This window comes from Lithobates pipiens, unplaced genomic scaffold (assembly GCF_037356315.1).
Source record: "Lithobates pipiens isolate NorthernLeopardFrog02 unplaced genomic scaffold, aLitPip1_a1.2 Scaffold_22, whole genome shotgun sequence".
NCBI lineage: Eukaryota > Metazoa > Chordata > Amphibia > Anura > Ranidae > Lithobates > Lithobates pipiens.
The window spans coordinates 44,800,677-44,826,194 of NW_027507784.1; the positions used below are offsets into that span (position 1 = coordinate 44,800,677).

At 48.3% G+C, this 25,518-nt stretch overlaps 2 protein-coding genes across 2 annotated transcripts in view; both read left to right on the forward strand.

Moving 5' to 3' along the window:
• LOC143923711 (uncharacterized) overlaps nucleotides 1–25,518 on the forward strand; it is a 512,582-nt gene that overhangs the window by 442,543 nt on the left and 44,521 nt on the right. The window lies entirely within an intron of this gene.
• Nucleotides 15,184–25,518, forward strand: part of LOC143925177 (uncharacterized) — a 46,683-nt gene continuing 36,348 nt past the window's right edge. Inside the window, exons 1-3 of the mRNA XM_077449787.1 lie at nucleotides 15,184–15,309; nucleotides 21,118–21,450; nucleotides 24,079–24,360. Of these exons, the coding sequence (XP_077305913.1) occupies nucleotides 15,255–15,309; nucleotides 21,118–21,450; nucleotides 24,079–24,360 (670 nt within the window). The 5' untranslated portion in view covers nucleotides 15,184–15,254. The remainder of the gene's footprint in view (nucleotides 15,310–21,117; nucleotides 21,451–24,078; nucleotides 24,361–25,518) is intronic.

A 25,518-nucleotide genomic window follows, 5' to 3' on the forward strand; every position in this document is an offset into this window, starting at 1 on the left:
ATTTAAAAATAGAGCAGAAGCTCTTAAAACCATTATATGTAAATTGGATAGGTTAGTACAAATATACTCCACATAGAATTTCTTTGTAAAGATTTGTCAAGAGACTGATGCGTTTCACAAACAGCTTCCTCAGGACCTCAATTTTTTGACCACAAAGAAACTAGACCTATCTACAAGAGAACATTTACAATAATTAATTACAAAGTATGAAATACAAAAACGTATATATGACAGTAGTGCTGTGTCTTCCTAGATGTGGAATATATATATACTAGCTTCAGTTTACATATAATGGTTTTAAGAGCTTCTGCTCTATTTTTAAATTGTTTATAATAAAATATTTTATACTTTCAATCAAATGTGGTTTAGAGAGCCCGGAGCTGACAGCCAAAGGCGATAAGTGCAGGGCGGACATGACGGGGTTAACAGTAGAAGCAGAGGAAAGGATTAGGGAAGGACTAGGGTGCCGAGGGGGCGGGGTTAAGAAAGAGTCTTTATAGTCTCCTGGTGCATGCTGGGAGCTTAACAGAAGACGGAGGAGAAAGTTCAGCATGGACACAGTGGAGAGGCTTCTGCTGCAGCTGAGGGAGCAGGCGGCGGTCCGGGGTGAGGACTGGCTGGTGGATTCCTTGGGGGCTTTAGTGGCACGGCCGGAGCCTGTGACTGATGGGGGGACCGGGGCGAGCACACGGGCGCGGCGTTCCCGGCCGCCGGAGCGGTTTTCGCCCGAACGACAGGGGGGGGGGCGGCGGACTGGCGGTACGATCGGCGGCACCCCCTGGGACTGGATTGACTGCAGGCAGTTTGGGTCTCCCAGGACAGGGCTCTACACGGCCTGGATCTGCCACGCGGGGGAGGCCTAGGGGGGTGGGGATGGAACGCTGCACTGCTAGAACAGCTTCAGTGAGCGCTGGCCCCGCCCCCAGAACGGAGCAGAGAGCAAGAGTCACGAGGGGGAGAGCTGATGTCCCCAGGCCTGCTTACTTGTCGGCAAGGGACTGTGCTTTGGAGCCCCTTCTCAGCGCAGGCCACCCCCCATTGGAGGAGCAGCGAGCAGCCAGCAAGCAAGGGAGTGCGGTGGTTCCCGGGCCTGCGGTGGTGACGGCAGGGGATCGCTTTGGGGGGGCATTTCAGAGCGCTGGCCCCGCCCCCGGAGCGGAGCTGAGCAGTGGGGGGGCTGGGGGGGGACATTGGATGTCTGCTATCCCCGGGCCTGCCACAGCCGCGGCAGGGGATCGCCGCAGTCTGGGACGGAGGCTGCCCAGGGTCATGGGGAGCGTGGAGGAAGACTGCGGGACTGTGGGGGCGTACGCCGGTCGGGGCAAGGCCAAGCGGAAGTCGGAGGCCGGTCACGCGGAGCGCAGGAGGGTGCGGATGGCGGACAGCGTGGCGGCAGCCGGAAGAGAGCGATCTGGCGGGTCCTCATCATCAGAGGAGGTGGAGCGCAATCTGGGAGCCAGGGAAGAATCGGATGCGGTGGACGATGCGGCCCTTCCTGGCATCGGGAGGAAGTCCGGAGTGAGCGGGCGATCGGCTGATGGGACGTCTCCTGTGCAGCCCGGTAAGTCACCTGCTTCTTTACCAGGATTGGGTACGTCAGGTAATTGGCAGCAGGGGGACTGTGGGGGGGGGCTTAGCCGGGGTTTGGGGTCCGGGGGGGCGGGGGTTTCTAAGGACTTGCAAGGTTTTTTGGTGGGTTTAAAAGAACTGGTGTGTCAGTTTGAGCGGGGGGTTACGGCGCCTGTGGGGCCGGGGGCGGCATGGGTCCCCACGGGGGGCGGTATGGCGGAGGCGAGCGTGGCTGCGGCCCGGCCTGTTCCGGGACCTGGGGTTGGGGGGCCGGTTGTGGGCACTGGGGGGAGTGACGGGAGTGTGGTTCCGGCAGGCGAACAGGGGGCGGCGGCTGCTGAAAAGGGGGTGAGGCAGGACATTACTAGGCTGGCAGACGCGGCGAGGTGTGAGGTCTACGTTTGTTACGAGGGACCGTTAGGGGCTCATCTGAAGCAGGAAGTCCGGGAAAAGCTGTGGAAGGGTGAGTATGTGGAGATCTTCTCGTTGTTGCCGCTGGAGAAGTTCAACTTGGATAGGGTGAAGCCTGACGATTCCAAGAAGGAGGATGAGGAAAAGCGGAGGTATCGATTAATTCCGAGGACGTTTGCGAATTGGTTACAGGCTTTTGCCATTATGGCCAGTGTCATAGGGGAAAAACACTCCGAGCATTGTTCGGCTTTGTTTTGTTACCAGGATTCGATTGGGGAGGCTTACCGGGTGTACGGCGGAACTGCGTGGTTGCGCTATGACGAACAGTTCAGGCAGCGGAGAGCGGTGAGGCCGGACCTGCGCTGGGACCACAAGGACATCAGCTTGTGGATGCGTTTGATGACGACGGCGAGGGCCCCGGGGCAGTTTTTTCAGGGGGGGGCCGGTGGACCGTCAGCCCCAGGACAACCGGCCGGAAGTAAAAAAGGGGTGTGTTGGCAGTACAACTCTGGTGCCTGTAAGTTCGGCAATGGTTGCCGGTTCAAGCACGAGTGTTCAGGCTGCGGCGGAACTCACCCTGCTTCCAAATGCTTTAAGCAAGGGAAGGGCCGACCGGGGGATGTTGGCAACAAGAGGGAGGACTCCGGTGATGGTGGCAAGGATGCGGCCGTTTCTCGGTAGGTATCCGGACAGGAGGGCAGCGAAGCTTCTAGAGGATGGGTTCACGGATGGCTTTAGAATTCCTTGCGCGTTGACGGTGATTCCACCGTTGGCGCCCAATTTGAAGTCGGCCCTGCAACATCCGGAGGTGGTTTCTGAAAAACTGCGGAAGGAGGTTGCGTTGGGTAGGATGTGTGGCCCTTTCCCGGTGCCTCCTTTGGAGGACTTGGTGGTCTCTCCGTTGGGTGTGGTGCCCAAAAAGGAGCCCCTCAAGTTTAGGCTTATTCACCACCTTTCCTTCCCGAAGGGCGGGTCGGTGAATGATGGGATCGATCAAGAAGTTTGCTCCGTGTCATACACGTCGTTTGACGCGGCGGTGAATTGGGTGCGCAGATATGGAAGGGGGGCCTTGCTGGCCAAAGCGGACGTGGAATCGGCCTTTCGTTTGTTGCCGGTGCATCCTGATAGTTTTCGTTTGTTGGGGTGTCATTGGGAGGATGGTTTCTATGTAGACCAGTGCTTACCGATGGGCTGTTCGATCTCCTGTGCGGTGTTTGAACAGTTTAGCTCGTTCGTTGAATGGGTGGTGCGGGATGTGTCGGGGGTGAATTCGATCATTCACTACCTTGACGATTTTCTGTGCATTGGGCCTCCAGCTTCCAAGGTTTGCGCGATATTGCTGGCGACGCTGCAGCATATTGCGGCCATATTTGGCATTCCTTTGGCACCGGACAAAACTGAGGGACCTCGCACGGTCATCGTGTTTTTGGGAATTGTCTTGGATTCCGAGGCCATGGAGTGCCGGTTGCCTGAGGACAAGTTGGCGGATTTGCGGCGGGAGATAACGGAGTTGTTGGGGGTTCGGAAGGTTCAGCTGCGCAAATTGCAATCGGTCCTCGGCAAACTCAATTTTGCCTGTCGGATTTTACCAATGGGGCGGGTTTTCAACCGCAGGTTGGCGGCCAGCACGGCGGGTGTCGCGTCCCCTACGCATTTTGTGCGATTAGTAAAATCGCATAAGGCTGACTTGCAGGTCTGGCGAACATTTTTGGAGTCGTTCAATGGGCGGGCGATGTGGATGTCGGGGCCGGTCAGCAACTTTGACCTGGAATTGTTCACCGATGCGGCTGGGGCTTTTGGGTTTGGGGCGTTTTTTCAGGGCAGATGGAGCGCGGGTCCTTGGCCGCAATCGTGGGTGGCGGCAGGGTTCACGTCGAATCTGGTGCTGCTGGAATTGTTTCCAGTGGTTCTGGCGGTGGAGCTGTGGGGTGCCTCCTTCAGGGATCTGAAGGTGCGTTTTCATGGGGATAACATGGGGGTTGTGCAGGTCATTAATCGAAATACGGCCTCTTCCCCCCCTGTCATTCGGTTGCTGCGTCACCTGGTGTTGCGGTGCCTGCAGTTGAATGTGTTCATTCACGCGGTGCATCTTCCGGGCGTGGAGAACGTGGTGGCGGATGCGCTGTCCAGGTTCCAGTGGGAGCGGTTTCGGGAGTTGGTACCGGGGGCAGAAGAGTTCGGGACTCCCTGCCCGCTGTGGTTGTGGGATTTAGCTTTTGATACGACTGTTAAGCAAGATGCAGTTTGAGGGGGTGGGGCTGGGTGGTCCCCTGACAGGACTCGTGGTTCGGTAGTCGGCTGGTTGTAAGGGTTGTTCGGAGGGGTCCCCTGGGGCTTGCAGCCCACCCGGGGGGGGGGTACAGGTGGCTGGTTTGGGTGCATTAGGGGGCGTTGTGTCCACCTCATGGAGATTGGTGCTCAGTTGGTTAGCTTTGGGTTCTATTTCCGAAGCATAAAAAAAAAAAAAAAAAAAAAGAGGGGTTTGCGGCAGGTTGACAGGAGAAGGGGTTGGTTGGAAGGTGTTGGTTTCATTTTATGCTGTTACTGTACGGTGGTGTTCATGGCTGTTTTTTTTTAATGTTTTTTCTTTCCTTTTCTTTTCCTGTTTTCTTCTGTTTCAGGTACGGCAAAAGGATTGGTCTGGATAATGGGCCATTCCTATGTGTGCTGGGGGGCACGACGGGGTGACGCTAGGAGGGGTGGCAGACGTTTAGGTTTTGCAAAAAGTGAGGTCTGTATCAAGTGGTTTGGTTTCCCAGGAATGTTATGGGGCAGGTTGGTGGGGGAGGTTCATCGTTTTGCACAGAGAGACAGGCCCCCGGATGTGCTGGTGATCCATGCGGGTGGTAATGACCTGGGCTGCAAGACTATGATTGACCTTACGCGGGATATTCAGTTTGACGTGTGGCGTCTCAGCATGGATTTTCCAAACATGGTCATAGTTTGGTCGGACATGGTGGCCCGCACCACGTGGCGGATGGCCAGGTCCGTTGAGGGGGTGAATAGAGCCAGGAGGAAGGTTAATAGGGCGGTCAGTAACTTCATGGTTCGGAATGGGGGGTTGGCCGTTAGACACTTGGAACTCGAGTTTGAGACTTGGAGATACTTGAGAAAGGATGGCGTTCACTTGAATGACGTGGGCATTGACCTGTGGACTCTTGGGATCCAGGATGGTATTGAGCGAGCACTTCGGGTGTGGAGGGGCATGCAGCAGTAAGTGGGTTACTTCCGCATGCTGTGGCGGGTTTTTTGGTCTGTGCAGGCGAAGGAGATATGGCAAAATGGTTCAGGAACTATCGCTGAATGGGATCCTGATGGTGGTTTCCGGATAACTGAGGTTAGAAGGAAAGGGTTATGGGGGCACTGCGGACAGCGTTTGTCTTTGAGCCTGCTTGTCGGCTTGAGGCCTATTATTACGCTTGGAGAGGGACCGCAGTGTCAAGTTGGTCATGGGTTCAAATGTTTTTGGTGATAATTGCCTGCACAGACCAATGCCATGCAGTGGTTGCTATTCAGAAGTTATATTGGGATATTGTTTGTTATTGTTATAATTTTATATTATTGAGAGTACATATTTTTCATACAGAGTTGTTCATATTGGAATTTAACCGTTTATTTTGTTTACAAATAATAAAGTAGGCTGCTACGGCCTTTTCTTACTCCAACCAGTGTGGTCTCAAGTTAATGGGGTATAGGTAAGGTTGGGGTTATGGAAGCAGTCTATCTGGTATACCACAGTCAAGAGAGCCCGGAGCTGACAGCCAAAGGCGATAAGTGCAGGGCGGACATGACGGGGTTAACAGTAGAAGCAGAGGAAAGGATTAGGGAAGGACTAGGGTGCCGAGGGGGCGGGGTTAAGAAAGAGTCTTTATAGTCTCCTGGTGCATGCTGGGAGCTTAACAGAAGACGGAGGAGAAAGTTCCCACCCACCCTCCCAACTGTTAGAGGTTGTTGGTTTTGTGCTTGCTTGTACGGGGGTTGTTGGCCTTTTTCTTCTGACAGGTTTCTGGACGGTGGATGTCGTGGCAGGCTGGCGGGTTTTTTGGTCTGTGCAGGCGAAGGAGATATGGCAAAATGGTTCAGGAACTATCGCTGAATGGGATCCTGATGGTGGTTTCCGGATAACTGAGGTTAGAAGGAAAGGGTTATGGGGGCACTGCGGACAGCGTTTGTCTTTGAGCCTGCTTGTCGGCTTGAGGCCTATTATTACGCTTGGAGAGGGACCGCAGTGTCAAGTTGGTCATGGGTTCAAATGTTTTTGGTGATAATTGCCTGCACAGACCAATGCCATGCAGTGGTTGCTATTCAGAAGTTATATTGGGATATTGTTTGTTATTGTTATAATTTTATATTATTGAGAGTACATATTTTTCATACAGAGTTGTTCATATTGGAATTTAACCGTTTATTTTGTTTACAAATAATAAAGTAGGCTGCTACGGCCTTTTCTTACTCCAACCAGTGTGGTCTCAAGTTAATGGGGTATAGGTAAGGTTGGGGTTATGGAAGCAGTCTATCTGGTATACCACAGTCAAGTCCTTCTCTGGTACCAGTAAAGTCTGCTAGTTTGGGGTCTGAGCTCCATCCACAACAGTCAGCCGTGGGGTCCACTACCTTAGTGGTGCAGTCCTGACCCTGATGGTGTGCATCTGTCATCTGGTCTCAGGTGACCTGACATTGGGACTGCATTTCTGTAAATGGAGTTGGAGATTTGCTCAGGATCAAAGGTGTCCTCAATGCTTAGGAATACAGGTAGGTACTTTTCCATCATTCCATACCACCAGGGAGATGTGGGATTGGCCCCAGATTTATTCTGCAGCAGGACAATAATCACAAACATACAGCCAATGTCATTAAGAATTATCCTCAGTCAGTGTAAAGAAGAACAAGGAGTCATGGAAGTGATAGTTCAGAGCTCAACATCATGGGGTCTGTCTGGAACGACATGAAGAGTCAGAAGCATTTGAGGCAGCCTAGGTCCACAGAAGATCTTTGCTTAGTTCTCCAAGGTGTTTGGAACAACCTACCCGTCGTGTTCCTTCAAAAACTGTGTGCAAGTGTACCTAGAAGAACTGATGCTGTTTTGAAGGCAAAGGTTATCACACCAAATATTGATTTTATTTGATTTGAATTTCTCTTCTGTTCATTTACACTTCCATTTTGTTTATAAAAATAAACTATCACTGATAACTTTTGCACAGTAATGTTATTTTGCAGGAAAACTCAAAAACTGCATGTATAAATGCTTAAAGGGGTTGTAAAGGTAAATGTTTTTTCACCTTAATGCATTCTATGCATTAAGGTGAAAAAAAATCTGGCAGAGCCGGCGCCCCCAGCCCCCCTGTTTTACTTACCTCACCCCTCGAAATTTCCACACTCACCCCCGCCGTTCCTCTTCACCACTCAGCCTGGCCGCTGATTGGCTGGAGTGGATGGATGGAAAGCAGCGCAGCCATTGGCTTGCGCTGCTGTCAAACACATCCACTGATGCGGAGCGCCGGGGGGCGGGGCCGCGTGATACAGCAAGCAGCTATAGCCGCAGGCTGTATCACGGGAGCGCGCCCGCAGGTGCTTCTCACCATGCGAGGGAGCTCGCATGAACGTGAGAAATACCTGCGGGAGGAAGCCGAGACAGCCGCCGAGGGACCCCAGAAAAGCAGGTTCGGGGCCACTCTGTGCAAAACGAGCTGCACAGTGGAGGTACAGTTAGCCCACGTACACACGGTCGGAGATTTCCACAACCAAATCCGTTGGATTTTGCCCGTCGGATTTTGTCCGTCGGATCTTGTCCAAAACTGTTGCATACACACGGTCGGGCCAAGTTGGCGAAAAATCCGATCTTTCAGAACATGATGACGTAATTTCGTTACGATGGGACTACGTTCAGGCTAGTAGCCAATAGCTTTGATGTAGGAATTTGATCTGAGCATGCGTTGCACCTGGTCCGATCAAAATTCTCTACACATGATTGGAATATGTCCGACCGGCCCAGTTGGTCGGGAAATATTTCCAACGTGTTGGAAAATTGGGTCCGACGGAGATTCGGACGGAATCAATCCGATGCATACCACACACAGTCGGATTATCTGACGACACGGTCCGATAAGACGCATTCCGACGGATTCTCCGACCGTGTGTACAAGGGCTAAGTATAACATGTTTGTTATTTAAAAAAAAAATATAATTAACTTTGCAATCCCTTAAAGTACCCACTAGGTGTGAATGCAGGCATAGGCCAGTTGCACTTATAGTTCATGCTGAAGCACACTTATTTCCACACAAGAAGTCTTTTCTAGGGCTTAGCAGCCCACTTTTTATTTAAAGCAAGGATAAGTTAAACACACAATTGTTGCCCACCCAGGGGATTCCACCACAGACATGAAATTAAAATGATATTCAGTCTCCTGGCTCTCTCTTGCAGCACTGCTCCTCAGGTCTCAACGTCTGACCTACAGACCTGGTCGTTCAGACAGCTTCACAGAACCTACTATGCCCAAACCCAGTCCATGCTTCCCTTGCATGCATCCTTTGTAAATCACTCCACAGCTTCCTGCTGCAAGGGCCTACACCCTGGCCTCTTGGTAGGAGTTCCCCTGATACCCCAGGCTCCCTCACTCCTCTGAAACTTTCAGATTCACCCAGTCCCCTGGAATAAACCTTACTATCTCAATCTCCCAGACTCACTTAGCTACCTCGACTCTTACAACCTTATGGACAAGTAATCTCTCCTCCAGAATGGAGTGCTCTCTCTTGAGTAGAGCACAACTGTCTCCTAATAGGAGCTTTGAACTATGCCCAAGTCCTTCATTATAAGGGCTAGACCCAGCTGCACTCACAGCCTGCCAGTCTTCTGCAAGACCTGATCACTTGGTTGGGGATTTCTTCCCTCCCAAAACTCTTTGAAGTCTCCAAACTCCAGAACTCAATCCAGGAATATCAAAATCCAATTAACCAAAAACCAAGTTTTCTCTTCCCACAGTTGATATTCCGGAGCCCCACACTGTGCATATATGAGAGCCCTGTGACCAATTTCCCTACTTTTACACAATGGCAGAGCCTTTCACCGTCACAGAGGCCATAGTTATACTTTAACACACAGTGGCAGGAACTCAGTAAAATAAGTTATCAAATATTGAAGGGAACCCAATGAAAAAGATAAGAAAAAAGAGCAAGGTCCCTGTCAAAAAAATCCATGGCAGACCTGAGCATGGTAGCCTGGCAGGCCAGGGAACAGAATGGACAAGCATTCACCTTCCACCCCCACCCCCTCCTGAATCATACCAGGCCACATACCTTCAACACGAGGGCTACCTTGCCAGGGGGGAGAATGTGCCTTTATTTTTACGTTAAATACCAGTGTTATGGCTGCAGCTAGATGCCATAACCCTGATATAATTTTTTTCCCTCAGGTGCCGGTCTTTCTCAAAAGTGGCTTGAGCGGCAGATTTGTTGCAGGGTCACTTTTAGAAGTGGCAAGAGGGGTCTTTTAGACCCCAGAACTCTCCATAAAGATGACTTGTCATGCTGTATTGTTATCACAAGGGATATTTACATTCCTTGCGATAGCAATAAAAGTTATATAACAAGAAAATGTTTAAAAGGGACACTGTGATAGTTTTAAAAAAAAGTAACAAAAAAAATTAAAATAAATTAGCTGCTGTATTTGACCCAGGCCAGAAGCAGAGACTATTCCTATGTACTTTTTTTTTTTTTTTTAACAAGTAGATGTTTTAATCGTTTATATGCAGCTGCCTATAGCTTCTTTAGTGTATATCTGATTCCTTTTGACAGACGTATCTCTGTCTCATTGTTTTAATCTTACATGCACAGTGCCAGATAGCTACGTCTGTGCTACTGTATGTGTGTAGTGGTCACCTACCAGTATATTAGTAAGTGAATCTGTTTAATGCAAATTAAAGTTTAAAAGCGGTTCCTCTTATTTTAGCTAACCCGTCTGGTCTGGGATTTTGTAAGTATTTAGCTCAGGGCTCAATAACAAGCATGGGCAAGAGCCAGGTAAAGAATCTGATGACCACTTGGTAGTTTGAGGTCCACTGCATGACAGATTAGAAACTACTAGGGGCTATTATGCACAGTAGATAGGTTGACTCCGAGTTCCAGTACCACATAAAACTTTCTGCTGGTGAGAATCTGCATTTCAGGCTGGATCTCCCCATCATTGGCGATCTTGTCTTCAGGCCTTCGACACCAAGATTGACACAGTATCTCGATTGTTCTCAGGGGTCTCAGAACTGCAATGTTCACCTGGAGGTATTTTTTGAAAAACAATATATAGCTGGGTATGTGTGCACAATTCCACCAGGACTCTGATTGGGCCATTTGCTGATAATGGGGGGGGGGGGTTGAGAGAGGGGGAGGGGGCTTGGAGAGAGGAGGAGCTGAGAGAGAAGGGAGGGGGCTGAGAGAGGGGGGAGGGTTTGAGAGAGAGGGGGCTGAGAGAGGGGGGCTGAGAGAGAGGGGGACTGAGAGAGGGGGGCTGAGAGAGAGAGAGAGAGAGAGGGGGCTGAGAGAGGGGGGGCTGAGAGAGAGGGGGGCTGAGAGAGGGGGGGCTGAGAGAGGGGAGGCTGAGGGAGGGGGAAGGCTGAGAGAGAGGGGAGAGGGCTGAGAGAGAAGGGATGGGGCTGAGAGACAAGGGAGGGGGAGTTGGGGGGAGATGAGAGACCCCTAGCCCTGCTCCTGCAGTCCCACCTCTGTTCCAGTCTCTGTCTGCAGGTGTGTGTGATGACAGTACCTTCCATAACATGATGCCAGTCTCATGCTTTGTCCAGTTCCAGTGGCTCCCGCAGCAGCCTGTGCCTCCTGCCCATCCTCTGTGACAGCTCTGTGCCCCCAGTGAGTGGCGCGGATGTCCTCCAGATTCGTGCCTCACATCAGCGTGTGGAGAGGAATTTGGAGCAGTCCATGCTCTGGAAGCATGGGGTACGCTGCGCTTGGGGGAGGCGGGGTCAGGGGGCGAGGTCAAAGAGGAGGCGGTGACACAGTGGAGCTCTTCTCCCAAGTCCCTGGCTCTTGGGCTTATCTACCCTCGGCCAGCCCCTTGCTTTTCACTGGCACGTAGAAATGGATGACCGGCCGCCCATATCTCCCCAACTTCACACGTCAGAGAGCGCCCAGGGGGTTGCTGGACATATGACACTTGCTGCGCTAGCTGATAGAAGAGCAGAGGGGGGATTACTGTCTGGACTGGGAACACATAAGAGCAGAGAGCCAGGGTAGGGGCGCTGCTTGACATGGCTTTGTGGAGGACAGTACGGCCAGGCGCCCTAGTCGGTTGCCTAATCCGCCTAGTGGTAGCACCGGTCTTGACTGAGACTAATAGTCTTTTTTGGAGTATTTACACAAAGAAATAAAGATGAGGTTAAGGAAACCTTCAACTACAGAGATAGTGAGCTTTATACAGTATAACTAAAGTATAACTAAAGGCAAAACTTTATTTTTTTCATTTTGGATGGAGTGGAGAGGGAACCCCTGTTTTTTTTTTATTGCAGTCTGTGTCCCTGTTAGGGACACAGATGGTAAAAAATAAACTGACAGGGGTTATAACCTTCCCTTACTCTATCCAAAATATACTGCCTGTATATATATGTCAGTCCCACACATACACATATCTGTAAACACACAAGGCTCTGTTACCCCCCTGTAAACAAACAGCCCCCCGCCCTTTCCTTCACAGCCCATACTTGCAAAGAATTTCTTCCTACTTGGTTCCAGCTCGTTTTCGCAAAGCTGACATGTTGCCAACACAGAAAAGCCCAGTACCCGATGGGTGCACATGCACATAGTAGCCAGAGGTGTCAGTAAAGAGCTTGATGTCTGAGCTCAATGCCACAGAGAGCACACGCTGTGAGAACGTTTCTGTAATGCACAGCATGGCTCCGTTTCACCCGTTCTGCCTTCTTCTGGCCCAGGTGGGCCCCTTACAGTTGTAACGGCTGTACCCCCTGATGGCGGCTCTGGGTGGGTCACTGTGGGTGGCTGGCTGGCACCCTGGCCCTGCTGTGGGTCAGTCATCATGGGTGGTTGGCTGACACCCTGGCCCTGCTGTGGGTGGGCCACTGGCATAGGTGGCTGGCTGGCACCCTGGCCCTGCTGTGGTCAGTGTAAAAATCCCCATTACATTGGTGGTCAGTGTAGAAATCACCATTACATTGGTGGTCAGTGTAGAACCCCCGCTATATACTGTACATGCAAAAGATTTCCAGTCTAGCTCTACAAGATTCACAATTTGCCACAGTGTAATGCCTCCTAAGTTAAATTACCCAGGATTTTTGCCACCTATAAAAACCTTCAATACATCACAACAGATGCCGCAGTACTCATCTAAATGGTCATTGGTCAAATTATATCTTCTAAATATTTCATGCCAAATGAGTTTTCCCTGCAATAAATGTGTATCACTGTATTCTCTACAAGATCTGTTGGATTGCCAACACTTTAAAAAGATTATACAGACCCATGCCGTGTACACACCCCCTATGCTGAAAAAACAGTGTGGGGGTCCCCCCAAAGTCCATACCCTGACCCTTATCCGAGCACGCAGCCCGGCCGGTCGGGAAAGGGGGTGGGGACAAGCGAGCGCCCCCCCTCCTGAACTGTACCAAGCTGCATGCCCTCAACATGGGGGGGTGCTTTAGGGAAGGGGGGCACCCTGCGGCCCCTCTTACCCCAAAGCACCTTGTCCCCATGTTGATGAGGACAAGGGCCTCTTCCCGACAAGGGCCTCTGGCCGTTGGTTGTCGGGGTCTGCGGGCGGGGGGCTTATTGGAATCCCCGCCCCCCATCCTATGTAAATGAGTATGGGGTACATTGTACCCCTACCCATTCACCTGGGGAAAAAGTGTCAATAAAAAAAACACACTACACAGGTTTTTAAAGTAGTTTATTAGGCAGCTCCGGGGGTCTTCTTCTGACTTCGGGGTTCTTCTTCCAACTTCGGGGGTCTTCTTCCGACTTCTCCACGCTTTCTGATTCTTCTCACTGGGCTCCCTCGCTATCTTCTGCTCTTTTGCCACTCTTTTGCTAGCGGTGACCTGGCTTTCTCCTTCGTGGTTGTTGTCGCCGTCTTCTTCTTCATTCTTCTGTTCTTCCAATGTTGACACGGCGCTCTCCCGCTATAATGCCGTGGACACGGTGCGCGGCGACTTATATAGGCATAAGGGGTGGGGTCACCAGGTAATGTCACCCGGTGACTCCGCCCCTTATGATGTTGCAGTCCCAGCATGCCCCCGGGGCTGTGACATAAATCATTAAAGGGGGCTCCCATATTCCGATAAGCCCCCCCGCCCTCAGACCCCGACAACCAAAGGCCAGGGTTGTCGGGAAGAGGCCCTTGTCCTCATCAACATGGGGAGACGGTGCTTTGGAGTGGGGGGCCACAGGGCGCCCCCCCTTCCCCAAAGCACCCACCCTCCCATGTTGAGGGCATGCGGCCTGGTACGGTTCAGGAGGGGGGGTTCATTCGTCCCCACCTTCTTTCCTGACTGACCGTGCTGCATGCTCGGATAAAGGTTTAGAATGGACTTTGGGGGGACCCCCACACTGTTTTTTCAGCGTATGGCGTTACCCTTAAAATCCATGCCAGACCTAAGGGCCTGGTGTACAGTACCCTGTAGCCGAGAACCAGCGCGATAGGACCACGCTGGAAACATTCTTGCGGGCAGGTGCTGTAGTTGCCGCTGCTTTGTAGTTGGTCCATCGGACCAGCATACAGACGAGAGGACTTTCTGTCAGGAACTGGGTCCGGCGGACTTTTGGCGGGAAGATATAAAACATGTTTTATTTCTAGGTCCGCCGGACTTTGGGGAAGAAAAAGTCCACTGGAGCCCACACACGATCGAATTGTCCGACGGACTCTGGTCCGCTGGACAAAGTCTGCCGGAAAATCCGATCGTGTGTACACGGCATAAGGCTAGCAATACACGTTAAAATTTATTTTGTGAAGTCACTCAATTCCACTATCCACCCTACATAGTGTGGATGGGGGGATGTCCTTTGGTGGCTACTATACTCAGACATTGTTCAGTATGTTAATGATATGCCTCTTGTAGAACTAGTTCATTTTAAATAAATGTCCCATCTGATTAAAGTACATTTCCTGTTTACAATGGCTTTCTGGATGGAAACCCAAAAAAAGTGTCCCTGTAAAAAAAAAAAAAAAAAAAAAAAATTATTTTGAAAGGCTGACAGCAATATCATATTCTGACTTATAACCTTTTAACCACTTGCCAACCGACTCCTGTACATATATACATTGGCACTTTGAAGATAACGGCAGCAGCATTGAGATATCCATCTTTTCAGGAGCCGGTCGTATTTACGATAATGGTGGTCTCTGCAGCGGATTCGCCGCGAGATCACTGTTATCGGCGGTGGGAGAGGGGGCCCCCTCCTGCCGCTCTTTTGCACCCTCCGCCGGCGGAAGCGATCGGGTCCTTTCAGTGCCTGAGTATGGAGAAGAGTGAGGCTAAGATGACCCCCACCCGTCTCCATACCATAGCAGGGCGGAAGCGACGTCAAAACATCACTTCCACCCATAGCTCTTAAAGGCACATTTTTTCAAAGTAATTTTTTCAAATGGCAAAATTGTTATTTCTTTTTTATTGCATTTTAGTCCAAATATGAGATCTGAGGACTTTTTGAACCCAGATATATTTAAGAGGTCCGGTCATGCTTTTTTTCTATTACAAGGGATGTTTACATTCCTTGTAATAGGAATAAAAGTGGCCCCAATTTATTTTATTTTTTTAAACAGTGAAAAAATGAATAAAATTAAGTAAAATAAATAACTTAAAATATGCAACCTGTAGAATTTTTTAAACGTCGCGTATGGGCATTTTTAAGGGTAAAAGTTTGACGCCATTCCACAAGCGGACGCAATTTTGAAGTGTGACATGCTGGGTATCAATTTACTCGGTGTAACATTATCTTTCACAATATAAAAAAAATTGGGCTAACTTTACTGTTGACTTATTTTTTTATTTAAAAAAAAAGTTATTTTTTTCCAAAAAAAAGACCGCTGCGCAAATACGGTGTGAAAAAAAGTATTGCAATGACCGCCATTTTATTCTCTAGGGTGTTAGAAAAAAACAATATATAATGTTTGGGTGTTTCACGAAATTTTCTAGCAAAAAAACAAAACAGTTTTAAACATTTCCTTTTTCTGAAAATGAAACTAAGTGCAAGAAATTCATGTGATTGTTCAGTGTCTTGTCAGCACATCGGGGTAAAGGGTAATCATTCCATAAAGACTCGGAATGGCGGAGAGGACATTTCTGGGAATACTGATTCTTCTCTCTCTACACCAGACATGTAAGTTTTTTTTTTTTTTTTGTTCAAATAGTTTTTATTGAAGGTATACAAAAGTACAAGCAACCAGCAACAAAGTCCAGAACAATTCTGAAAACAACGAACATTGATATAAAGTAGGTAACCATACATTTTACTTTTCTACCATATGTGAGCTGGGGGTTTCCGTCTCCTTCACCTCCCACACCCCATCCGGTATCAAGCTGTGTAGGGGGTAGCCAGTTCAGGATCCACGTAAAGTGTACAGAGTTCGGTGAACCAAGAGAAACGTGTACGTTTCAACCTTTTTTCATTGGTAAAGGGAATGAAACGTTCATTTAACTGTAAAGATGATAAAGAAAAGATCTAAGATATGGTGTTCAGGCACATGGAAGTGATAGGACTGTGAACATCGCTCTCTCCTAGTCCTATAATCTGAAAACAGAGAACAATTTTAATTACTGCCATAAACTTAATGTGACCGAAAACATAGCTCCCAACTGTCCCTAATTTTGAGGGACTGTCCCTGATTTCGAGGGACTGTCCCTGATTTTGAAGGAACTGTCCCTGATTTTGAAGGAACTGTCCCTGATTTTGAAGAAACTGTCCCTGATTTCGAGGGACTGTCCCTGATTTCGAGGGACTGTCCCTAATTTCGAAGGAACTGTCCCTGATTTTGAAGGAACTGTCCCTGATTTTGAAGGAACTGTCCCTGATTTCGAGGGACTGTCCCTAATTTCGAAGGAACTGTCCCTGATTTTGAAGGAACTGTCCCTGATTTTGAAGGAACTGTCCCTGATTTCGAGGGACTGTCCCTAATTTCGAAGGAACTGTCCCTGATTTCGAGGGACTGTCCCTGATTTGGAGCAATGTCCCTCATTGCCCCTCATTTGTGCTTCATTTTGACCTGATCTATATAGTTTGTATATAAAATGCACTATTTATCTTTCAAGAAGGGTTTCTTAGCGCTAAACCTTCCATCCAAATTCTAAATTACTGCATTTGTAAATTTTAATAGCCAATATAAAGGAATAGTAGTGATAAAAAAAGCCCTTGTGAATTTAACCGTTTTTTTTTTTTTGGTTAATTCTCCTTTAAAGTGATAATATTTCTTCAACTGCCAAAATGCTGTACATGTGATCAGTTATGACACCAGCCATTGGATGGTTTGAAAGTTTGGTTGACAGCACAGTGAGAGTTACATTCCCGGCATGCCAGAAATGCTAAGTGTTTTTTTAAACTGGGTTTACTCCCGCTTTAAGGGGGTGTGGCAGGGGGCGGGTCCTATGCCTACATACATTTGCTAGTAGGTGTCCCTCATTCACATCTCAAAATGTCGGGAGGTATGCCATAAATGACTCAACACCATAACAGTTTGACTACCAGGGGGATAACATTTGGTTCTGGGTGTTGGAGTCTCTTATTATCACACACAGATTTCCACCTTCACTAAAAAGCTCCGTATTCATCCTAACGCCTTAAAGTCCAGCTACAGGAAATAGGCAAAATCTATCCTTGCAGTGGGGCCCCATCATCGTACTGCAAGGGTTAATCACTCACTCAGACTAAATGGGCAGGAATAAGGAACAATACTTATCTTTTTCCACTCTCCAGCATGGCCCCTCCAGTGGGGCGACCAGTCCTACAAAGCCACCTAGCTGTGGTCACTTCCCTGTCAATGTAAGTGGTCAAAGATGTAACTTCCTCAACTGTAAGTCCTCAATAGTAAAGAGAACTGCTAGACCGACAAGAGGTTAGCAAAGACAACCGCCAGAGCCATTGCCACAACCTCACGTGCCCAAACAATTGTTTCAAATTTTTTTTTGCTTGTTCAATAAAGTTTTAATTTGGTATTTCCATGCAACATATGGTTACATACAATGTCCATCTAGGACTACAATGTCCACAGGGTTACAAGGTTGCTGTGCAAAATCACTGCAGAATAAACAACGTTGTCACAGTTAGCTATAGAACGTGGGGGGATGATAATGTAAGAATGAACACCTACTAATGATTCTCTGACAGGAACTTCTGTCCGATCCAGGACTTTTTTTAATGGGAACGCAGTTCCGGAACTTCCAGTACTGAATGTATGTAAAAGCAAGCTGTGTGAGTTATGCTGGAGGGTCTATTGATGCTGGCTGCTGGGGGATCTATTGTCACTGATGGGAATCTGTTTTTGTGTGAGGGTCTATTGTTGCTGGTGGGGAATATATTTTTGCTGGGGGGGGTCTATTGTCACTGATGGGGATCTGTTTTTGTGTGAGGGTCTATTGTTGCTGGTGTGGGATCTATTATTTCTGGGGGGGAAATGTCTATTGTTGCTGGCTGCTGGAGGGTTTATTGAGGCTGGCGGCTGTGAGATATGTTGTTGCTGTTGGGGGTTCTAATGTTGCTGGGGTGGATCTTTTGTTGTGGGGTGGTACTTTGCTGTGGTTGGTCCATTGTGCTGCTGGGGGATATAATGTTGGGGGTGGTACTTTGTTGTGGTTTGCCCATTGTTGATGTGTGGGGGGTCTTATGTTGCTGGGGGTGGAATTTTGTTGTGATTGGTCCATTGTTGCTGTGGGGGGGGGGGGGGGTCTTTGTGGTGTGGGGGAACTATTGTTGCTGAGGATTCTATTGTTGTTGGGGGGGGGGGTTATTGTTGCTAGGTGAGGTCCATCTATTGTTACTGGGGAGGGGTCTATTGTTGCTGGGGTGGGGTCTATTGTTGCTGGGGAGATCTATTGTTGCTGGCTCTCGAGATCTATTTTACTGCTTTTGATAAGGGACGGTGCTCAGAGGTGGGTAGGGGGAGGAGATAAGGGACAGTGCTCACAGGAATGTAGGGGGCGGAGATAAGGGACAGTGCTCAGAGAAGGGTAGGGGGAGGAGATAAGGGACAGTGCTCAGAGAAGGGTAGGGGGAGGAGATAAGGGACAGTGCTCATAGGTGGGTAGGGGGAAGAGATAAGGGACAGTGCTCGGAGGTGGGTAGGGGGAGGAGATAAGGGACAGTGCTCGGAGGTGGGTAGGGAAAGGAGATAAGGGGCAGTGCTCAGAGGTGGGCAGGGGGAGGAGATAAGGGACAGTGCTCAGAGGTGGGCAGGGGGAGGAGATAAGGGACAGTGCTCAGAGGAGGGTAGGTGGAAGAGATAAGGGACAGTGCTCAGAGGTGGGTAGGTGGAGGAGATAAGGGACAGTGCTCAGAGGTGGGTAGGTGGAGGAGATAAGGGACAGTGCTTAGAGGTGGGTAGGTGGAGGAGATAAGGGGTGGTGCTCAGAGGTGGGCAGGGGGAGGAGATAAGGGACAGTGCTCAGAGGAGGGCAGGGGGAGGAGATAAAGGGACAGTGCTCAGAGGAGGGCAGGGGGAAGAGATAAGGGACAGTGCTCAGAGGTGGGTAGGTGGAGGAGATAAGGGACAGTGCTCAGAGGAATGTAGGGGGAGGAGATAAGGGACAGTGCTCGGAGGTGGGTAGGGGGAGGAGATAAGGGACGGTGCTCAGAGGTGGGTAGGGGGAGGAGATAAGGGACAGTGCTCGGAGGTGGGTAGTGGGGAGAGATAAGGGACAGTGCTCAGAGGTGGGTAGGGGGGAGAGATAAGGGAGAGTGCCCAGAGGAGGGTAAGGGGAGGAGATAAGTGACAGTGCTCAGAGGTGGGTAGGGGGAGGATATAAGGCACAGTGCTCGAAGGTGGGTAGGGGGAGGAAATAAGGGACAGTGCTCGGAGGTGGGTAGGGGGGAGAGATAAGGGACAGTGCTCGGATGTGGGTAGGGGGAGGAGATAAGGGACAGTGCTCGGAGGTGGGTAGGGGGAGGAGATAAGGGACAGTGCTCGGAGGTGGGTAGGGGGAGGAGATAAGGGACAGTGCTCGGAGGTGGGTAGGGGGAGGAGATAAGGGACAGTGCTTAGAGGTGGGTAGGGGGAGGAGATAAGGGACAGTGCTCGGAGGTGGGTAGGGGGAGGAGATAAGGGACAGTGCTCGGAGGTGGGTAGGGGGAGGAGATAAGGAACAGTGCTCAGAGGTGGGTAGGTGGAGGAGATAAGGGACAGTGCTCGGAGGTGGGTAGGGGGAGGAGATAAGGGACAGTGCTCGGAGGTGGGTAGGGGGAGGAGATAAGGGACAGTGCTTGGAGGTGGGTAGGGGGAGGAGATAAAGGACAGTGCTCGGAGGAGGGTAGGTGGAGGAGATAAGGGACGGTGCTCAGAGGTGGGTAGGGGAAGAAATAAGAAACAGTGCTCAGAGGTGGGTAGGTGGAGGAGATAAGGTACGGTGCACGGAGGTGAGTAGGGGAAGAAATAAAGGACAGTGCTCAGAGGCAGGTAGGGGGCAGAGACAGGAAGGGAATCAGAAGAGGGGAGTTCCTGCATCTATTTTGTGAGAAAAAAAGCCCTGGTGAGATAATATAATTTAATTTAGAGCCCCTAAAGAGATTGTTGTGTTTTCTGTGTTACCAAGTGCCTGAGTGCGCGGTTGTAAATTCATTGCTTATCTGTGAGATTCCAACATATAGCGGTGTCCTTGTGTTTTCTGTAATTGCATATAGTAAGGCTGACAGAGAATTAAATAGCGGGTCAGATTGCATGCAGTGTCAGCATTCCTCCCAGCTTTAAAGTGGTTGTAAACCCTTTACAACCACTTTTACCTACAGGCAAACTTATAATTAGGTTTACCTGCAGCTGCACTGGATATCTCCTAAACCTGCACGGTTTAGGAGATATTCCTGTATTTGCATGTGCCAACATCATCGGCACATGCGCACTTAAGCAAACTGAAGCAATGGAACGTACGTAATGCGCGGGAGTGACGTCATCACGACCCCAACCAATCAGCACCGGAGCCGTGATACCCGTAAGTAACCACCTGGAGCGATGTCAGCCACCGGAGCAGTGAACGAGGACCGCTGCGGGGGCTTCAATTTCAGGTAATTCATAATGAGCTAATATGCTATGCATACTAGCTCATTATGCCTTTGTCTTGCAGGTTTTTATTTTATTTTAGTTTTTTAGGATTTACAACCACTTTAAGGCCTCACCCACACTGGACATTTTGGACGTTTTTACAGCTACTGTTTTTGGCTTCAGACGTTTTTTTTTTTTTCTACAGTCAACAAACTCTCCAGCATAGGCTGTTATCAATTGTTTTTGGCAGTGGCGTTTTTTGGCTGTAAAAAAAACCCCAAAACGCTGAAAAACGTTGAAATACATTGAAAAACTCACTGCAAAGCTACTGGCGTTTTTATAACTTTATTATAACATCCAGTGTGCATGAGGCCTAAAACTTGAGAATGAAGGACACTTCAGAGAGACAATGACCGCAGGAAAAAGTGGGGGCTGTTAAATTACTATAAACATCAGGCATGGCTTAATAGTCTGATTAGAAATGACAAATACCACAACCTGGAAAGTATCCCAAGATAACTCTCTACACACTACCCCCCCCCCCCCCCAACACACATTGTTCCTCTCTAAAGCCCCATGCACACTTAAGCATTGTGTGGCAGAAAAGGGCGACCCATTCACTTGAATGGGTTGCGCAACTTGTGACAAAAGCGCCAAAGTAGTTCCTTCACCTTTTTTGCGTGGTGAGCCTCACAAAAAACACATGACTGCTAGCCGCCATCCTCAGTGCCAGGCTGTCCACAGATACAAAAAACGGAGGCACCTTTGGGCACCCCAGGGAGAGTAGCAATGTGGCACGCTGTGGCTTAAGGCCAAACTATGAACAGTGGGAAGGGCTCAAGGAATTTGGCAAAACAAAACCCGGCTTCCATATTACCTATGAAATAAGCTTTGATTGCTGTGTGACATTCATTTTCATAATCCTACATGCTGATGTATCTCAATAGATGCAGGATTGGATGTCTTCGCTCCGTCCCCACAGAGGGCCTTTGTCACCAATGACGCCGTTCTCAACTGCACTTTCTTGCTGGATAAACAGTCGCTGGATCTTAATTTCCTGGCCGTATTGTGGAGTTTCCAAGAAAAAGTCATCCTAAGATACGACAACAAAGGCTTCTTCACCCAAGATCCCAGAATGTCCCTCAATGTGGAATCTCTGGGGGATGGATACGCATCACTACACATATCCAACGTGACCGTCTATCATAGGGGCACATATAAGTGTACCGTTGTCTACAGTCCTGAAAGCAAGGAGAAGGAAATTGTATTTGAACCATTAGGTAAGGGCACCTACTGGTTAAAAATGTTAAATGTTGTGTTTAACATTTCTTTTAATGTTTAGCTTTTGTGGCTTTAATCTGTGACTAAACAGCATTTAATTTGCCAAAGCACTGTATGCCATAATCCTGGACCATGCCTGCACAATATGACTTGGAGACTACACTAAAGGGGTATGTAATGGGTTGACAACACAAGAGGACCATAGGGGGATAGTTGTTAGCCCATAACAGTAATTGGCTAAACAAGGATCTTCATGGCTGGATTGCCAAGCACTATTTTAATGAAAGATACATAAAAAGATTACATTTACCATATATTTTTTTTCTGGACAGGTTTCCAGATGGTGAGAACAGTGGACCATACAAATGTACCACCCTCTAGTGTGCTACTAATGTTAGTGCAGGAAAATTTAAGTTTTGACTCATGGTTAGTTTGAGTCATAAATTGGGTCAGGGTTACTGCAGGTGAGGCTGTAATCCTGGGTGGCTGCAAAGAGGCAGGTCTCTGGTACCTCCCCCTGGATCTTGAGGTTTGAAGAAACTTCTAGAAGTTAGTGGGCAGAGGCCAGGAGGGTCTGATCTTCATACTCGAGGGAACTTGGCCAATCTCCAGGCAGAATGTTCTGGTAGGATTATTGCGTCAGCCCTTAAATATGGTGGAGCCATGCTAACAGGTAAGTCGGGTGGAAGATGTGCTAAGGAGACTGTCAGTGGCCTAAAAGGGGACCCCTGGGTCTGGGGGGGCTCTGCCTCCAGGTTGGGCACAGGCTGGTTTAAGAAGATCTTATCAGTTTGAGGAGAAATCTTATCTAAGGAGCAAGGAGCAAAGAGGACAGAATGAGTAGATCAGCACACCCAGGGATTCACAAGGGGAGAGATTGCCACATGTAGCAAGCTTTCAGGAGGACAGCGCTGTGCTTAACCAGGATTTTGGACATAAGAAGGAAATAGTCCCTAGTTATGGTTCCGGTCAAGTTGGGCATCCCATAATCCCTTTCCCCCATCCAGGTTACTATCCCTAATAAAACAACAAAATCAAGCTCAGAAACTGTTTTCTTGTGTCCAGATGAAAGTGAAAAAATGCTTGTTGCCTGGCTGTGCAGGAAAAAGGGAATCGATAACCAGCAGCCCCTGCAGGGGTAGTGCTACACAATGTGTGTTAAAGCAACAATTTGTAGTCTCCACTGGAAGCCTAGGTGACAATGCAAAAGAACAACTAGGTAACAGTGACAGAATACTGTCACTCCATAACAGGAAATGCTTAAGTGGAACTATTTTTCTGAGAAATCACTTTCAAAAACACCCCGTAGCATTTCTAGCCATGGCCACCTTGAGTAAGTGCGGATTGATCCATACAGCATTTAATTCCTAGAATCCATCTACTTTTAGCTCAGGCATGCAGGTAGGAGGGTGCTCTCCTGAAGACTCCTGGGATGTATGACATTATTGGCCTAGACCTGGAAACCAAGAAGTTAATGAAGAAATGTAAAAAAAAGTTGCTCCAGGGCTTAGTAAATGAGCTAAAGCTTCACTTTACAAAGAATACCCAATCATATGCAAAGAAAATGAAAAAAACGAAAATGAAAAAAAAAAACCAACTGAATTTTTGCTTGCACATGATTGGATGATAGAGGTCAGCACTTACTATACATTTTGCCTACTTTACTAAGCTCTAGAGCAACTGCACTGGCTAAGTGTACATTTTTAATAAATCAAAAGTTAAGTTCTGCTCTAAACAAGGACCTTCATGGCAAAATTACCAGATATTCTTTTAATGAAAGCTGCAGGTTTAACAACATTAAAAATAACTTAAAATCTCATGTTAAAGTTTATACAAGATTTTAGAAAGTTTAAATTTCTCCAAAGTGGAAGGAAATTACCCCAATGCTGCGTACACACAAGTGGAATTCTTATCGGAAAAAGCTCTGATGGTTTTCCCGACGGAATTTCCGACGGAATTCGGCTCAAGCTGTCTTGCCTACACACGGTCACACCAAATTCCGATCGTTTATAACGCGGTGAAGTACAACACGTACGACGGGACTAGAAAAAGGAAGTTTAATAGCCAGTAGCCAATAGCTTCTGTCTCGTAGTTCAATATGAGCATGCGTGATTTTTGGCGTGTCGGAATTGCATACACACGATCGGAAAGTTTTTCCGTCTGGAAAATTGAGAACATGCTATCAATTTTTGGCTGGCTGAAATTCGGACAGCTAAATTCCAATGGAGCATACACACGGTCGCATTTTCTGATGAAAAGCTCTCATCTGTCTTTTTCTGGCCAAAATTCCGATCTTGTTAGACAGCTGTCATAGGAACAGGTGTCCCCATTGGAAGATTTCTCTTCCATTCCTGTTCTGGTGACCACTCTAAAATTTTGGATTTCCCATTACTTTCTGACTCTATAATAACTGTCGCTAGGACAAATAGTGAGGGTGAATCTCCCTCGTGAGACAGATGCAACAATAAAAATTTAAAAATGGGTTTGATCTTATACTACTAATCTAAAACCACAGAATTGTGATATTGGATATGAAGACCCCAACCCTTTCACAATTTGTCTCGCTGTAGATGAGTGTCTCTCAAAAGCCTATGTATCTCACTCCGTAAAATCTGTGTTCTCTGCAGCCAGACCTGTACTCTCCATACTTAGAAATACAAAGAACACCCTGACCTGTAAGGCCACCGGATTCTTCCCTCCGGAGATCCAATTTACGTGGTATAGAGATGGAGAGGTCCTAAAGGACCAGTTGATGGAAAAACCACAAGAGTATGAAAATGGAACCTACCAAGTCACCAGCACCGTGACAATCACACCAACCGATGATGACCAGAACAAGATCTCATGTAAAGTACAACATGACTCTCTACAAGAACCTTTCCAGGAGAACTTCCAGCTCATCTATGAAGGTATGGATAGTCATCCACTTCTCACATGACACATTTTTTTTGAGTTTGTCCTTAACCACTTCAATACAGGGCACTTTCGCCCCCTTCCTTCCCAGCCCAATTTTCAGCTTTCAGCGCTCTAGCGCTTTCAGTGACAATTGCGCGATCGTGCTACACTGTACCCAAATGAAATTTTTATCATTTTGTTCGCACAAATAGAGCTTTATTTTGGTGGTATTTATTCACGACTCCGTTTTTTATTTTTTGCGATATAAGCGCAAAAAAGTGGAAATTTGGAAAAAAAAAACAATATTTTCTTTTTTCTACTTCAATAAAAATCCAATAAAATCAAATTTTGTCATAAATTTAAGCCAAAATGTATTCTGCTACATGTTTTTGGTAAAAAAAAATCCGTTAAGTGTATAATAATTGGTTTGTGTGATCACGGACATATGTACGCAAATGATCATGTACATATGTGTGCAGGTGATCACGTACATATGTGTGCAGATAATCATTGGGACATGTGATTTTAGTGGGAAACATGTGGGGGACATGTTTTTATTATTAGGGACATGTGTTTTTATTATTTGGGGACATGTATGTTTTGGGGACATGTGTGGGGACATTGTGTTTATACTGTGTGATGTGTTTACTGTGTGGTGTGTTGTGTGTTTACACTAGACTAGTGATCAGTGAGTAAAAAGCTGTAAAAAGCAGCTCATACTCACTGATCATCAGCCGGCTGCAGCGATCTGCTCTCCTTTCCTCAGCGATGACTTCTGTGTGAGGAGGGGAGGAACCGATTGCCTAGCAACCGGCTGTTTGTTTACATCACATGACGGCCGTGATTGGACACGGCCATCATGTGATCAGGAGGGCCAATCACAGAGCCCTCCTGCCGATCTGAGATGCGCCGTGTCCGGGTGACACGGGCGCATCGGGATTGCGCCGCTGCGCGGGCACGCGCGCGCGCGATCCCGCTCCTTCTGATGGATGTTCCTGAAGGTCCTATCAGGAGTAGACGGCTCCCACCCGGCCGTATATGTGCATTGGCCGGGTGGGAAGTGGTTAACTTGCTTAGCAATTAACAGAGAGGTCAGAAGGTGGAGCATAGTAAAGACATTTTAGGCTCAACAGGGTACACCAGACAGGAAATGTTATTCATCCCTACCCTAG